The 17,844-nt window shown below is 40.9% G+C and overlaps 1 protein-coding gene across 2 annotated transcripts in view; it reads left to right on the forward strand.

Moving 5' to 3' along the window:
- The window catches only part of LOC119502699 (major histocompatibility complex class I-related gene protein-like), a 32,234-nt gene that overhangs the window by 13,863 nt on the left and 527 nt on the right, over nucleotides 1–17,844 (forward strand). Inside the window, exons 1-5 of one of the 2 annotated variants that reach the window (XM_037793852.1) lie at nucleotides 4,128–4,261; nucleotides 7,653–7,919; nucleotides 14,291–14,569; nucleotides 14,707–15,009; nucleotides 15,818–15,931. In XM_037793852.1, coding sequence (XP_037649780.1) covers nucleotides 4,207–4,261; nucleotides 7,653–7,919; nucleotides 14,291–14,569; nucleotides 14,707–15,009; nucleotides 15,818–15,931 — 1,018 coding nt within the window. In that variant the 5' untranslated portion in view covers nucleotides 4,128–4,206. Of the gene's footprint in view, nucleotides 1–4,127; nucleotides 4,262–7,652; nucleotides 7,920–14,290; nucleotides 14,570–14,706; nucleotides 15,010–15,817; nucleotides 15,932–17,844 lie in introns of those variants that run through there. The other variant, XM_037793851.1, reaches the window with a different exon arrangement.

The following is a 17,844-nucleotide window of genomic DNA, read 5'->3' on the forward strand; positions in this document are numbered from 1 at the left end:
AGCTGGAGGTAAATGTCTGATTTATTTCTGTCATATGTTTTTGTGACTGAATTTGCTTTGCTCTGCTTAATTCAGCTGAAGTGAGGACTGGGTTTTATTTTGATAAACGAGATTTTTCTAACAACCTGTTTATAATTGCGTCTTCGGCTCATATCTACTGTACATATTTACTGCACAATCCAGCATTTCTAGAGAATCTGAAGCACTGATGCCAGAAAGGCTCAACTTTGGAATTGGTTAGTATCTCTGAAGTTTACAACTGTTGATCAAAACCCTGTTGGTGGTTGCAGATGTGTGAGATACTCAAGTTAAACTAAATATAAATGTACTATAAACCTCCGTTATTATGGTAACTGTTGAAAACTGATACAACAGTCAAAAATGATGCATCATCCAGGAAGAAATACAGTTGATTTCAGGATATAAAGATGCAAGTTAGCTATGTAATTACACTGCCCTGACTCTAATGAGATTATCATACAAAACAAAAATGACAGTTCAGATATTTTTTGTGGAATGAAATACAGACTAATCACACATTTTTTATTAATATTTGTATTTTTAAAATGAAATGGTATCTTTTTGCCCAGCTAAATTTAGGTACTCAGTAAACTTTGAAGTACAGTGGACACTCCTTAAGGCATAATGCCAGTGTTTCCAGTGTAATGTGTGAAACCAATGATTAAAAGTTACGCTATTAGATTATTTTGTGTTTTATTGTTTTTTAATAATTGCTGTATTATCACCATTATTTCAATGAATTCAGATCATAACTAATATTATTATACTTATATTTGTTTTTACCATTATTTATTTATATGCTACTATTTGCCTGTTCTTCTGATTGCTCTTATTAGTATGATATTGATAAGGTGCCTGAAAATGAACATAATAGTAATTGCAGTAGCAGTGTTAGTGGTAGCCTATAGATTGAAAGCATGATCAGTGTTACCCCCCCATCATGCCACAGCAAAGAAGAGGACGCTGGTTACTACAGACTGGTAAAACATCTGCAGCAGCCTATTGCAGACATTGAAGTACCTGAGCCTCCTCAGGAAGAACAGTTTGCTCTGTCCCTTCCTGTAGAGGGCCTCGGTGTTGTCGGTCCAGTCCAGTTTATTGTTCATGTGTACTCCCAGGAACTTGTAGGTGTCCACCACCTCCACCTCCTCCCCTCGGATGGTGATGGGAGTTAGGGGCCTCTTGTTGCCCCGCGGAAGTCCACCACCAGCTCCTTGGTCTTTCCGATGTTGAGCTGGAGGTGATCGTTGTCACACCACCCTACGAAGTTCTCCACCAGGGCTCTGTACTCCTCCTCGTTGTCATCCGTGATGCAGCTGACGATGGAGGAGTCATCGGAGAACTTCTGTGGGTGCCACGTACCCCAGTTGAAGCGGAAGTCGGAGGTGTAGGTGGTGAACAGGAAGGGTGACAGCACAGTTCCTTGGGGGGTGCCGGTGTTGCTCACCAGCACATCTGACAGGCTGCCCTTCAGTCTGACATTATGTGGTCTGCTGGTGAGGTAGTCCATAATCCAGGACACCAGGCCATGGTCTACCTGCATCACTGAGAGCTTCTCAGCTAGCCGGCGTGGCTGGATGATGTTGAAGGCGCTGGAGAAGTCATTGAACATGATTCTTACGGTGCTGTGTGGCCTCTCCAGATGTCCGTAGGCTCTGTGGAGCAGATAGATGATGGCATCATCCACACCGATGTTTGCCTGGTATGCAAAATGCAGGGGGTCCAGGGAGTCGCTCACAAGGGGCTCGAGGTGCTGCATAACCAGTCCGTCAAAGATCTTCATGACATGTGACGTCAGAGCAACTGGCCTGATAAGCTGTGAACCTCTTTGTCGAGGTTTTTATTTACTACACATTTGTTTGACCAATAATGATTGACAGCACTCCTGAATGTTCATGCAAACTGAAATGTATCCAGAACTGAGGCATTACCACTGAAAACACTTTCAGAACCACACAGCACACAGTGTGAATGAACCCAAAGTGTGAATGTTCTGTTTTGGTTCCAGTTCCTCCTGCAGGGTTCCCTGATGGTCCTGTTATTGGAGTTGTTGTAGGACTGCTGCTGCTGCTGCTGGCGGTCTGCATCGCTGGACTCTTCATCTGGAGGAGGAACAATAACAGTGAGGAACAGAGATGTTTTTATTCCTCTGATGAATTCAAATAAATACCTGTGATAGTCTCGTCCTGCATATTTAGTGTGGTACTTCTGGTAACTCAATCCATTTATTTGACAAGTGATAGTGAAGCAAAAGTGCTGTTTTTTGTTTTTCTGCTTTCATAAATTCTGAAATGTGAATCATTTTCTAATATTGTTTTCTCCCATCTGTATTTCCGGGTTTCGTCCTGCTAACGGTAAGTATTATACTGTGAAATATTTCAAATTATCTATCTATATAAATATATAGATCTATATCTATAGATCTATATAGATCTATAGATATAGATCTATATATCTATAGAGATATATAGATCTATATCTATAGATCTATATATAGATCTATAGATATCTATATATAGATAGATAGATAGATAGATAGATATCAGCAATAATCTGACATCAGTCAGTTGTAATTCTAAACAGGATCAGGTTTTGTAATGACTACATGAAGACTGTAGATCTCTCTTATACCTGTAATAACTGAACTTGTGTTTCTGTCTCCTCTCACAGGGAAAAGATGATCTGCAGCATCCTGCTGCTCATCATCCTGACCTCCTGTATCTGTGGTTAGTTCACACCTTCACTTTATTATCCACAAAGACTGAATACACTTTTTTTTACTTTTCATATCACCAGACTGCTCCCTGCTGGAGGACAGAATGACCCTCACATGTTCTCTAAATGTAGCCAGCCAAGTAAAACCGGGGATCCTATACTTGAATACTTGAACGGTGAAGTTCAACATTTTGAAAGGGACGACTCTTAAAGTGAATGGTGATATACTGTAGGTGTGTGACAACACTGTGCATCACCTCTAGTCTCTTCTGTGGACCAGCTTCCTAAAAACTAGTGTTTGTCTCCCTCTGCTGGTAGCTTAATTAAAGTCCTGGATATCCGCCTGGTCTTCTTTAGTAATAATTCATATAGAATCTCAACACTGTAATGCACAATCATGTCAGTGATGTCACACAGAAATGTAACTATATAAAAAGACAATAACTTAAGAAAAAAAAGGCTAGTAAAACTGTGAGCCTGTGCTCTTAAGATAATGTTTTTACTTAAATTACTCTATATTTTATTTATTTATATTGACCCTGGCATGCTTTATGTTGCTTTATTTATTTTAATTTTTGTATCTATTTATTTTCATTTTGTGTCCCTTCATTTCTTTCATATGTATTTATCTATGTAAAGGTTTGATTGTTTATTGTATTAACAGATTTAAAATTAAATCTATTTAAAAAAAAAATCGACATAGTCGACCGAATGCATCCAAGAGAAATCACCTAATTCAGGCAAGAAGGAGGGAAAAACAGCATGATCTTTCAGGTCTGGGTATCATCGGATAATACTCAGTTTCATTGCTGGATTTATTAATAATGGAATAATGCACATAGATTGTTAATTATGGTATTTACTTTACTCTAGCTCTATTATTCTGCAAACCTCAAACAACAGAAACACATCCAATTACAATAATGTGAAGATATTGAGATGCACATACACTGTTATAAATGGATATTTTTTATAAATTATTTTTTATTTTTAACTTTTATTTTTATTTTAACTTTATTTACATGGAGTTGTCATGAATGTTTTTTGTTCTTGTTTAAAGATGTTGTACTTTGGGTAACATTATGTCATGTATTAATACTTGATTTAAAGTTGTCATAACTAAAAGTGTTATAATGTCCCACTTTAAGTAGACGACAGTGAAAGCTACTGAAAACCGCAAATTAGAGCGAACTACAAGGAAACTGTGACATTTTGCTCAACATATCTTTTCGTGGATATTAAGTATTAATAGTAATAGTAATAATAATTATAATTCTTTTAAAGAGAGTACATTTCAAAAGAATTTGATCTTTCAGAAAAATTGATCTCGCTTATTAGCCGTTGATAATATCAGCCCCTCAACTGGACGTCATAACTCCCTCCCTCCAGGAACCTGACCCATGTCGAAATATTTGCTGGTCAGCTGACTGAAGCTCTCTCTCTCTCTCTCTCTCTTCTACTCAAATCAAGATGAAGTTACTAATTTTGCTCAACTTGCTCCTCTTCTGTAACGTTGCATCTACAGGTAAGATCATATTGTGACTCTCACCGTTATTTCTTGTTATTCTTGTTGCTACAAAACTTGTTTGATTTAGTCACTTTGTAGTGCGACATTGAGGAACCACTTTCACTTTGTCACACTGACCTTACAATAATGTCACAATAAATCGGACAAGGCGACCTGCGCTTGACTACTACTCCCTCCCAAAACTCATCAGAGACTCCGATTCCCTCACCATATTCCAGTCCCGCCTCAAGACCCATCTTTTCTCCTCTGCTTACTTGTAGCCCCCCCTACCCCTACCCCTACCCATTTGTCCGTGTGTATGTATGAGAGTGTGCCTGTGTATGTCGCCTGTTTTTGTCGTTCGTCTCTGTTTGTCTCACCGTTTTCCCCCCGAAAGTGTAAAGCGTCTTTGAGATCTTTAAAAAGCGCTATATAAGTTTAATCTATTATTATTATAGTTACTACTTTGCTGGTAGGATAGGGGAATAACCGTGGGACATCAGTCAAAATGCTCTTGAGATGGATTTGTCTTCAGTGAACTTTATTGTAAACTTCACGCACTATGCACCATTTACACTTCAGACAGGGAGTATAGTTTCCGTTAGTGTGTGGTTCTGTAACCGTAGAAATAAAGGACTTTAATGAATATTGATTGTATGGGAATCATTACATACAACGCCCTACAGAATACAGCATTATGTACATAATTTCACCATATAACTAACATTACTACCATATACAGGATATACTGTGATCCTTAATACTCTTACACAGTGCTGTCAAATAATAGGATAAACAATATTATAGCTAATAAATTAAAATAACATTCAATATCTCTTATGCACTATCTCTTATGGATTATATTCTCTTATATATTATTATATTATATTATTATATATTATTCTATTATATACTCTTATATGAACACATGGTTTTATTGGGCAGCGCCCCTCTTATCTCGTACTACACTTGCTGCTTGTCTGTGTGCAATGAACGACACACGAGAGCAGTGCGTCGTTACCATTTCCATTACCATTTCACTCCGTAACACTACGTACAGCATTGCTACGCATGGCATAACATAAAACACAGTAAATACAGAGCTAACTCTGTAACGAGCACGGTTAACAATTATGCATCCCTCATGTAACAACTTAAAGGTACCATATTGTAAAAAGTAAGATTTTCATGTCTTTTATATTATAAAGCAGGTTTAAGTGCTTTATAAATACTGTGAAAGTATGGAAGCGCTCAATATACAGAGAAATACACACACAGAAATTGTGCGTTTGAAACAAGCTGCTAGGATTTCTGTCCATTTGTGATGTCACAAATATACAATATTTAGACCATTAAACAGTTTTAAACGTAAACATTCTAAATGTGTCCCAGTTTATTTCTGGTTGCAGTGTATGTGAATGACATCAGCTGACAGGAAGTAAACATGGACCCAAACTGTTGCCAGGCAACGCAATTCTGTTGCAATTCTGTTGCAATTCTGTTGCAATTCTGTTGCAATTCTGTTGAAATGCACTAAAACGGAGCGTTTCTGACAGAGGGTAAATACAGGCATATTCAAACAGACAGTATGAGGGAAATTACGTTTTTTTTAATATTACAGCATGTGAACATGTTCTAGTAGAAACACAAAATACAAGTATGAACCTGAAAATGAGCACGATATGGGACCTTTAAGACTTATATCTTCAAATAACAAAAAGGAAACTTACATCTCAATGGACGCACACAGGCTCTCACTGTCTAAAATGTCCAAATTGTGCAGTACTTATTACGTTGTAGATCAACTACAGCTCACTAGTCACGGAACTCTCTGGAGCAACAGAAAAAGGAGACGATTTACCTCTGCTACGAAGGATTGATTGACAGGCTACTCAGCCAATAGAAATGCACTTAGCAAAACGATAATTAAGGATATAAACTAAGGCATAGATATTCAAACCACATAAACTGAGGTAGAAAATGCATGAAAGGATATGGAATCTTCTTTACAGTTTTTATATAAACCTACTAGCCATTGTGTCACAAAACGACACGTAAACTGTATATATGCTTTAGTTTAGGCAATAATATATCAATAACGTCGTCATAAACGTGATAGAGGAAACCTTGACTGTTGCTAGGAGACATAACCTCTGTGATGTGGGAAATGCTGTGATCATAGAGAGGACATACTATCCCCCAGTATTATTGTTTATGTAGTATGACATAATTAAATCAAAATGATATATTACAGCAATTCCAACACATTTACTAGGTTTCCTTAATAATAATTCTATCAACTGTAAAAGAGCAAATCTCTGCTTTTAACAGGCCTACAATAATATATATAAATATAATAAATCTCCCTCTCTGTGTCTTCCTCAAGCTCAGGTCCTCTATGAAAATAGAGGTGCAAAGTGTGCAAGTTACAATTTTGTTTTAAAATAAAATTAAATGAGGTATATATATATATATACCTCATTTAATTTTATTTTAAAACAAAATTGTAACTTGCACACTGTTAATACATAGTATTGCATTACACACTTTGCTGTTGTATATAGCATGTTATTGTTATTCTATGTTCAAATTTTATATTTGCTAAGCTAGTTGTAGTAGTCTGGTATATTTATAGTGTATTTTAATATATTCGTTATATTGAGTATACTATAGATATTACCTCTAGTGTTAATATGTATATTTACTGTTCCTGTGCATTGCCTGGATACTCTGCTGCTGTAACACAATAATTTCCCAATTTGGGATCAATTAAGCACATCTATCTATCTATCTATCTATCTATCAGTAATGAGAATGGGTCTATAACGTATTGTTTTGTAGCTCAGAGTAATTCAACATATTTTAAAATTCTCCTTTTTGGGGAATTGACAACCAATTAACCCATTTGTGCCCAAAGACTAGATTTAGTATGATAAGGACACATTTGTTCTGATCGGTAAAAAGATTTGAAAAGTGGTACGGACATATTTTTGGCAAGTATCTAACAGTACAACACTTTTTACACTGCATATGTGTGCATATCTTTGATATTCAACTTTGTATGAGTTCATAGATACCAAATACTTGATTGTGCCCTTTGTAGTTTCTGAGATACAGCCATTTTCTTATCATACTACTGTATATCTCATCTGAGGTCACGTGACTACTGTTTTTACCTCAAATATAAAGGAGTGCAAAAACAGTAGGCCCATGTGCACAAAGACTATATTTAGTATAATAAGAAAAACTCACTTTTCAGCCAAACGGTTTGACCGATTTTGAAAATGTCTTCAAATTAGTGCTGAGGCAAGCCCAAAATTCAAAATTTCAGTTGTGGGCACAAATGGGTTAATCAATCAATCCCTCAAAAATGTTTAAAATCTAATTCAAAACCTTCTTTGTCTTGCAGTGAAACACTCCCTGAAAATGTTCTCTACTGCAACTTCTGGAGTCCCAAACTTCCCAGAGTTTGTAGCTGCTGCGATGCTCGATGAAGTGCTGATGGGTTACTGTGACATCAACAACAAGACCCCAGAACCCAAACAGGACTGGGTGAGGAAACTAGTAAAGGATGAGCCACAACACCTGGAGTGGTATTCTCAGGAGTGTTATGATAACCAGCTGTTCTTCAGAGCCAACTTGGACAGCCTGAAGCAGCGCTTAAACCAAACTGGAGGTACAGTATGTTTATGTTCATATGTAACTTTTTACTGGTGAAATGTTTCCTCCCTCTGAGGTGAGACATAGCTTACAGTATAAACACACTGAGCCAATGTGTGTGTGTGTCTCTGTGGTGATGATGTCATATTATCTGTTAACCCCTTAACCTCTTTAAGAGGTTGTTGCACTGAGTGATGATACTGTTATCATATGAAACTAGAACATCTAAGGAATCCATTTGTCGCGTTTAGGATGAATTGAACATTGAACCCAAATGCAGAGTAACTGGCAGGACAGGTAGTTTTTAAATAAAAGCGAGCTTTAATTAAGCTGAAAAAAACGGATCCAAAACCACAAAAACAAGGAGGGGAACAAAATACAAAGAAACCACAAAGTACAAATGAAACGCACCAAAAAAACCAAACTGAGAACAACATGAAACTACAAACCAGAAGAGACTAGGAACACGGGCAGGAGGAACACTAGGACCAGAACCGGAGGAAACAAGAGACACGGAGGACAAGGTAGACGGGGCTGGGAAGACAAGACGAACCGACAAGGCCAGAGGGGAAACACACAGACTTAAATACTAGACAAGATTACACACAGGTGAAACAAATCAGGGCGGGGCAGACAATCAACAAAAGGCGGGAAAACAAACAAAGGAGGGAAGTAAAACCAGACAAGACACAGGAGGAGTGAACTACCAAAATAAAACAGGAAACACCGGAAAAATATACAAAAACACCAAATCCAAAATCACAAAAGTAAATAATAAGCTGGCACAGCCAGAACATGACATCGCCTCCCCCTCAAGGGACGGATCCCAGACGTTCCACAAACAGAACCGGGTGGGCGGAGGGGGGTCCGGAGGAGGGACTCCAGGAACATTGGGCACCGATTATCTCAGGCGGACGGCCCGAGGGCAAAACCGGGACAGAGTCAGGGAACTCGGGCGGACGGCCTGAGGGCAGGGCAGAGACAGAGCCGGGAAACTCCGGTGGATGACCCGGGAGCAGAACCAGGACAGAGTCTGGGAACTCGGGCGGACAACCCGGGGGCAGGGCAGAGTCAGATCCGGGAAACTCCGGTGGATGACCCGGGGGCAGAACCGGAACAGAGTCTGGGAACTCAGGTGGACGGGCCGGAGGCAGGACAGAGTCCGAACCGAGAAACTCCGGCAGATGACCCGGGGACAGAACCGGGACAGAGTCTGGGAACTGGGGCGGGCGGCCCGGGGCCAGGGCAAAGTTCGAGCCGGGGAACTCGGGCGGACGGCCCGGGGGCAGAGCAGAGACAGAGCCAGAAAACCCGGGGGCTTGGAACTGTGGCCCAGCAGTCACAGGAACACAGTTTTTGGGCTGAAACCCAGGCGAAACAGGAGGTGGCGGTTGCGGTCCTACCGAAACGGAGGTCGGCCAGGCCCCCGATAGGAGACGTGGAACGAGGTTCGGCCAGGCCCCCGACAGGAGACGTGGAACGGAGGTCGACCAGACCCCCGACAGGAGACGTGGAACGGAGGTCGGCCTGACCCCCGACAGGAGACGTGGAACGGAGGTCGGCCTGACCCCCGACAGGAGACGTGGAACGGAGGTCGGCCTGACCCCCGACAGGAGACGTGGAACGGAGGTCGGCCTGACCCCCGACAGGAGACGTGGAACGGAGGTCGGCCAGACCCCCGACAGGAGACGTGGAACGGAGGTCGACCAGACCCCCGACAGGAGACGTGAAGCGGAGGTCGGCCTGACCCCCGACAGGAGACGTGGAACGGAGGTCGACCAGACCCCCGACAGGAGACGTGAAGCGGAGGTCGACCAGACCCCCGACAGGAGACGTGAAGCGGAGGTCGGCCTGACCCCTGACAGGAAACGTGGAACGGAGGTCGCCCAGACCCCCGACAGGAGGCGTGGAACGGAGGTCGGCCAGACCCCCGACAGGAGGCTTGGAGCAGAGGTCGGCCGGACCTCCGACAGGGCGCTTGGAGCAGAGGTCGGCCGGACCTCCGACAGGGCGCTTGGAGCAGAGGTCGGCCGGACCTCCGACAGGACGCTTGGAGCAGAGGTCGACCGGACCGCCGACAGGACACTTGGAGCAGAGGTCGGCCGGACCGCCGACACAGGAGTAGGCTTGAATTCGGGTTGAACACTGAGAAACTTAGGAGGACGCCGCCTCTGAGACCCACGCTTCCTTCTGGGAGATCCAACCCCTAGCATGGCATCCGGCTTGAAGCTAGTGTCATGGATGCTAGCATGGCGAGGATTAGACTGGAAACTTAGTGGGCCTCCCAGGGCAAGGCGGGTTCCTAAGAACAGATCTGGGGCTGATGCTAGCTTAGAGCTAGCTGACTGCTGGGACATGGGCTGGAAGGTCAGGAAGCCAATGTTAACAGTCTGTAGTTGAGAATGGTGATTTGTAGGCAGAGAGAGCTGATGGGTGTGCATGAACTGGTTCAGTCTCTTTGTAACAATGTCTAAGTGGGGCACAAAATGGCTCACCCATGGCTTCTCCTTAAAATATAGCCTCTGCACAGCAAGCTGTTCCAAGATGGGACTCCAAGCATAAGACTCAGCAGAAAAGAGTCTTTCCACAGTCCTTTCAAAATTACAAACTTTCAAAAAAAACATTTGCAGCTCTGCTGGGTCCATTTTACTGGTCGGTTCGTTCTGTCGCGTTTAGGATGAATTGAACATTGAACCCAAATGCAGAGTAACTGGCAGGACAGGTAGTTTTTAAATAAAAGCGAGCTTTAATTAAGCTGAAAAAACGGATCCAAAACCACAAAAACAAGGAGGGGAACAAAATACAAAGAAACCACAAAGTACAAATGAAACACACCAAAAAAACCAAACTGAGAACAACATGAAACTACAAACCAGAAGAGACTAGGAACACGGGCAGGAGGAACACTAGGACCAGAACCGGAGGAAACAAGAGACACGGAGGACAAGGTAGACGGGGCTGGGAAGACAAGACGAACCGACAAGGACAGAGGGGAAACACACAGACTTAAATACTAGACAAGATTACACACAGGTGAAACAAATCAGGGCGGGGCAGACAATCAACAAAAGGCGGGAAAACAAACAAAGGAGGGAAGTAAAACCAGACAAGACACAGGAGGAGTGAACTACCAAAATAAAACAGGAAACACCGGAAAAATATACAAAAACACCAAATCCAAAATCACAAAAGTAAATAATAAGCTGGCACAGCCAGAACATGACACCATTGCTACCAACCATGTCATATTAGCTTGTCGGGAAGATCGCTAAATAACGCAGCAAAGTTACGCTAAATTTTGGCGAGGAAAAACTGCAATGGCGATTTTCAAAGGGGTCCCTTGACCTTACACATGCACACTTTATGATAATCACATGCAGTTTTTTTTAATGTAGTATAAATCTGTTATTTCCGCCTATTCTAAAATGGTGTATTTGAATATTTCTGCATACTGGGGTCCTTAAACAGTCTTGAATTACATAAATTGTCTGTCACTGTAAAGCGGAGACTCTTGTGGATCCAATGAGTCCAACTGTATTCATGTGTGATGATGTTAGTCCCCATAGGAGACATTTCAGTGTAGTGAGACAATTTCTGAAATTTGACCTCACTGTATAAAATGACCTGTGGTGACCTCTAGGATAATCACAGCCTCATGAAACTTTACAACCACCAACTACAGACCTAGAGCATTCAGAGGATGAATGGCTTCCTAGCTAGATTGACAATAAGGGGGTTTCTGAGCAGTTTCCAGAATTGCAGAAAAATGCAATCTCCAAATGTCAAACGTTTTTGATACCAAATCACAGCACGGTTTTTTCTATGGTGATCCTCAAGGTGTTGGTGTCTTAATGTGGTATTTTGGAGAGATTAGTGATCATTTTTATTAATACTCCAGTGGTAAAATATGCTTAACTTTAGCAACAAATCTGTAACAAATGGTATCAAACCAAAAAATGCTGCAACAACTTATGAGACATAATACAGCATGGGAATGACCATCATATACTTCTATTATAATGTTCTACGCTCTTATACACTCTCACTATTTATTTTAATTTATTCATCCATTTATTAATTAAGTTGTATTTGTTATTAATGACTAGAACAACTTGCCACGCAGAGCTGCATCTGAAATGAATCTTCAAGTTCCAAGCTTTCAGATGATGTACACCACTCTACACCAACTTATCAAGCCATGGACGGATCTTCCAGCACTTATCCCCTTCTTGCCTGTTTGACAAATCAGTGTTATCAGTGAAGTGTAGAAATGCCAGCAGGGTCTGAAAACGGTTGCGTGACATGTTGTTAGCCACCATGAAACACCTTGTGTCATTTTCCCAGTAAGCTCGATTTCCCGGCAGTTGGCAAAGACCCATGTGCAGGTAGAGGCCAATCAATATTTCCAGCTCCTTAACAGTGGTGTTTACATTGCTGTGATGTGCAGATTTTTGCACACTGTACAAATTTGTTTGCTCCTTCAGTAACTCAAGCATGTCTGCTGTGATGAACTTCCTGAAATACTCCAGGGGAGTATGAAGATTGTCGGGGGGTGTGACACTCTCCTTCGAATTTGCCCTCAGGGGCTTCAAAAGGTTTCTTTCTACAAGAAAACATTTCTTTCCTTGCTCAGTTACAGTTTGTTGCCCAGGGTTCATCTTTGGTTGAGGTACTTCATCTAAATCACCTGATTCATTACAGTCTGAATCACCAGACTCACTTGACTCATCATACTCCATGTTGTTGTTGATGGGAGTGTAATCAGGGTCTTCAGGGTCTTCATCTGAGCTACCTTCACAACCCTCAAACTCACTGCCGTCTCCCTGGATGACTGCCAGTGCATCCTGAACACTGTACTGCTTCTTGTTATCCATACTACAGAAAAAATAAAATGGCATTGAAATATAACTGATATAGGGTAGAAAAATCTTGTTTGTCTGTTTATTTTATTTACTGATAGGCGAAAATTGTTTCCTTATAAATTGTATTAATAATTTAATTCATATAACGTGATTTTTTGTTTACATTTGTTTTAATATGCCCTGAATTGAACAATATCAAATCTGTTAACTAAATATCATTGAATCAGCTAAATTAACTGAGCAGATCATTATCATATTTATTATTGTGACATATATGGCACATCAGGTTTTGCGTGACAATTTTCCGGTTAAAGGCCCAATGTGACATATATGTCACAACGATATTCATCGGATTCTTTTTATATCAATTTGTTCAAGAAATGTGATCACAACAGGTTAAATGTAATAAAGGACATATTATGTAACTATTACAATTCTTAAATGGCTTGAATCTTACCTTTAGCAACAATAAACAAGCTTTTTCTATTTAGCTAGTTCTGTCACATGTGTTAACCTGGCACACAGACATCTTGGAAATGTTGTTATGGGATCACAAAATCACATGACCTGTCAGATGACCCATCAGGATGTTCAGTATGTGTCACTTAGGGACTTCATGAGTTAAAGTCAAGGATAAAGCTTTAGAAAGGAACTTTCCAGAACGTTTAAAGGACATCTGTCACCGTGGGTCCTTAAGGGTTAATGCAGTATAAATCTGTTATTTCCACGTATTCTTAAATGATGTATCTGAATATTTCTGCATACTAGGGTCCCTAATCAGTCTTGAATTACATAAATTGGGTATCACTGTAAAGCTGAGACTCTTGTGGATCCAATGAGCCCAACTGTATTCATGTGTGATGATGTTAGTCCCCATAGGAGACATTTAATTGTATTGAGACCATTTTTTTAAACTTGACCTCACTCTATAAAATGACCTGTGGTGACCTCTAGGATAATCACAGCCTCATGAAACTTTACAACCACTAACTAAAGACCTAGAGCATTCAGAGGATGGATGACTTTCCTAACTACATTGACAATAAGGGGGTTTCTGAGCAGTTTACACAACAGAAGTGCTCGCCATCCAATCGCAGAAAAATGCAATTCTTGCAGAAATCTCTAAATGTCACAAGTTTCTTTTTCTATGGTGTTCCTCAAGGTCTTGGTGTCTTAATGTGGTATTTTGGAGAGATTATTGATCTTTTTTTATCAATTCTCCAGTGTTAAAATATGGTTAAATTTAGCACCCAATCTGTAACAAATGGTATCAACCCAAAAATGATTATGAGACATAATAGAGCATGGGGATGACCATCATATACTTCTATCAAAATGTTCTACGCTCTTATACAGTGCTGCATCTAAAATGAATCTCCAGGTTCCCAGCTTTCAGATGATGTACACCACTTCTATGTCTACCCCTGAACATCCCCTGTACCCAACCCCTCTAAAACAGAAGGTAGAATGGTAAAGGAGCTGGCTGTACTGAGATGTCTCTTTTTTCTGTCTCTGTCTCTCTCAGATGCCCACATTTTTCAGCAGATGAGCGGCTGTGAGTGGGACGACGAGACTGGAGAGGTTGTTGGTTTTAGTCAGTACGGTTATGATGGAGAAGACTTCCTTGTGTTGGACCTGCAGACGCTGACATGGACCGCTCCAAAACAACAGGCTTTCATCACCAAACTTAGATGGGATAAAGGCAAAGCTAGATTAGAATACTACAAAAACTACTACATCCACATATGTCCTGACTTGCTGAGGAAGTACCTACACTATGGGAGGAGCTCTCTGCAGAGAACAGGTAGGATCACATGGCAAGATGTACTGTTGTACATGGACTCAGTGCTTCTAAGGCACTGTATCATTCCAATGAACATAATATCCTGACACATCCTGGTGTCTCAGTACAGACTCATCTGTGTCTGTCCTTCTCCCCAGAGCGTCCCTCAGTGTCTCTCCTCCAGAAGACTCCCTCCTCTCCAGTCAGCTGCCATGCTACAGGTTTCTACCCCGACAGAGCCATGATGTACTGGAGGAAAGATGGAGAGGAGATTCATGAGGACGTGGACCTCGGAGAGATCCTCCCCAACCACGATGGATCCTTCCAGATGAGTGTTGAGCTGAACCTGTCATCAGTCGCACCTGAAGACTGGAGGAGGTACGACTGTGTGTTTCATCTCTCTGGTGTGGTGGACGACATCGTCATCAGACTGGACAAAGCAGTGATCAGGACCAACTGGGGTAAGACTGGAATCACAAGTGATGGTGTATTTTAGACTGGGGGATGGTTTTTACATTACATCGCCTGCACCAGTGAAATAATTTGCCTCAGAAGAGATTTTATTGAGTGTGTTTGTGAGAATCAAAGTGTGCATGCAGGTGAGTTTCTGACGGGGCATTTCCGGCAGCTCGGGGGGAGAGAAAAAGTCACGAAACGCATCAGAAATCCACAGTACCTGGAGCACATTGGACAACGCCTAGGAGCTATTCAAACTAAACCAAACTAAACACACAAACAAAGCCTTATATTATTTATCCTACATTTATTAATCAGAGCGTTCACTATAATCACTCAAAATCAGCTGGGGGAGGTGTGTAGAAACAGTTGTTTACGCCTAGCTGGGGGGGTCCCGAACACCAACCGGATTATTCTAAAGTTTGAGAACCACTGTATTACATAACCAGCCATAAGTCTTAAAAACGTGCAACAGCAACCACATTTAGAGGACCGGTGCTGACATTTACTCTGAGAGGTGCTGCCAAGTTTGATGGCTTTTCACACATAGATGGCGCTAAATAAAGCTTTTATATCTTGAACTCCTGGTTTACTATACCCACTTAAACCACTGATAAGCTGTGAACCTCTTTGCCAGGGTTTTTAATTACTACACATTTGTTTGACCAATAATGATTGACAGCACTGCCTGAATGTTGAATTGAAATGAAAGTCATATCCAGAACTGAGGCATTACCACTGAAAACACTTTCAGAACCACACAGCACACAGTGTGAATGAACCCAAAGTGTGAATGTTCTGTTTTGGTTCCAGTTCCTCCTGCAGGGTTCCCTGCTGGTCCTGTTATTGGAGTTGTTGTAGGACTGCTGCTGCTGCTGCTGGCGGTCTGCATCGCTGGACTCTTCATCTGGAGGAGGAACAATAACGGTGAGGAACAGAGATGTTTTTATTCCTCTAATGAATTAAAATAAATACCTGTGATAGTCTCGTCCTGCATATTTAGTGTGGTACTTCTGGTAACTCAATCCATTTATCTGACTGTGATAGTGAAGCACAAAATGCTGTTTTTTCTTTTTCTGCTTTCATAAATTCTGAAATATGAATCATTTTCTAATATTGTTTTCTCTCATCTGTATTTCCGGGTTTTGCCCTGCTAACAGTAAGTATTATACTGTAAAATATTTCAAACGATATATATATACAGACGTAGGCAAAGTTGTTGGTACCCTTCCGTTAAAGAAAGAAAAACCCACAATGGTCACTGAAATAACTTGAAACTGACAAAAGTAATAATAAATAAAAATTCACTGAAAATTAACTAATGAAAATCAGACATTGTTTTTGAATTGTGGTTCAACAGAATCATTTTAAAAAACAAACTAATGAAACTGGCCTGGACAAGAATGATGGTACCCCTAGAAAAGATTGAAAATAATGTGACCATAGGGACATGTTAAACTAAGGTGTGTCCTGTAAATAGCATCACAGGTGTCTTCAAACTTTTAATCAGTCAGTCTGCCTATTTAAAGAGTCAAAAGAAGTCACTGTGCTGTTTGGTATCATGGTGTGTACCACACTGAACATGGACCACAGAAAGCTAAGGAGAGAGTTGTCTCAGGAGATTAGAAAGAAAATTATAGACCTTCATGTTAAAGGTAAAGGCTATAAGACCATCTCCAAGCAGCTTGATGTTCCTGTGACTACAGCTGCACATATTATTCAGAAGTTTAAGGTCCATGGGACTGTAGCCTACCTCCCTGGACGTGGCCGCAAGAGGGAAATTGATGACAAATTGAAGAGACGGATAATACGAATGGTAACCAAAGAGCCCAGAACAACTTCCAAAGAGATTAGAGGTGAACTCCAAGGTCAAGGTACATCAGTGTCAGATCACACCATCCGTTGCTGTTTGAGCCAAAGTGGACTTAATGGAAGATGACCAAGGAGGACGCAAATCATAAAAAAGCAAGACTGGAATTTTTCAAAATGCATATTGACAAGCCACAAAGCTTCTGGGAGAATGTCTTTTGGACAGATGAGACAAAACTGGAGCTTTTTGGCAAGTCACATCAGCTCTATGTTCACAGACGCAAAAATGAAGCATACAAAGAAAAGAACACTGTACCTAATGTGAAACATGGAGGAGGCTCGGTTATGTTATGGGGCTGCTTTGCTGCATCTGACACAGGGTGTCTTGAATCTGTGCAGGGTGCAATGAAATCTCAAGACTATCAAGGCATTCTGGAGTGAAATGTGCTGTCCAGTGTCAGAAAGCTTGGTCTCAGTCGCAGGTCATGGGTCCTCCAACAGGATAATGACCCAAAACACAGCTAAAAACAGCCAAGAATGGCTAAGAACAAAACATTGGACTATTCTGAAGTGGCCTTCTATGAGCCCTGATCTAAATCCTATTGAACATCTGTGGAAGGAGCTGAAACCTTCAAACCTGAGACAGCTGGAGCAGTTTGCTCACGAGGAGTGGGCCAAAATACCTGTCGACAGGTGCAGAAGTCTCATTGAGAGTTACAGAATTTTTTTTAAATGATTCTGTTGAACCACAATTCAAAAACAATGTCTGATTTTCATTAGTTAATTTTCAGTAAATTTTTATTTATTATTACTTTTGTCAGTTTCAAGTTATTTCAGTGACAATTGTGGGTTTTTCTTTCTTTAACGGAAGGGTACCAACAATTTTGTCCACGTCTGTATATAGATATATATAGATATATATAGATATATATCAGCAATAATCTGACATCAGTCAGTTGTAATCCTAAACAGGATCAGGTTTTGTAATGACTACATGAAGACTATAGATCATCTCTCTTATACCTGTAATA

The sequence above is a fragment of the Sebastes umbrosus genome, chromosome 15, assembly GCF_015220745.1.
Source record: "Sebastes umbrosus isolate fSebUmb1 chromosome 15, fSebUmb1.pri, whole genome shotgun sequence".
In the NCBI taxonomy this organism is placed as follows: Eukaryota; Metazoa; Chordata; class Actinopteri; order Perciformes; family Sebastidae; genus Sebastes; species Sebastes umbrosus.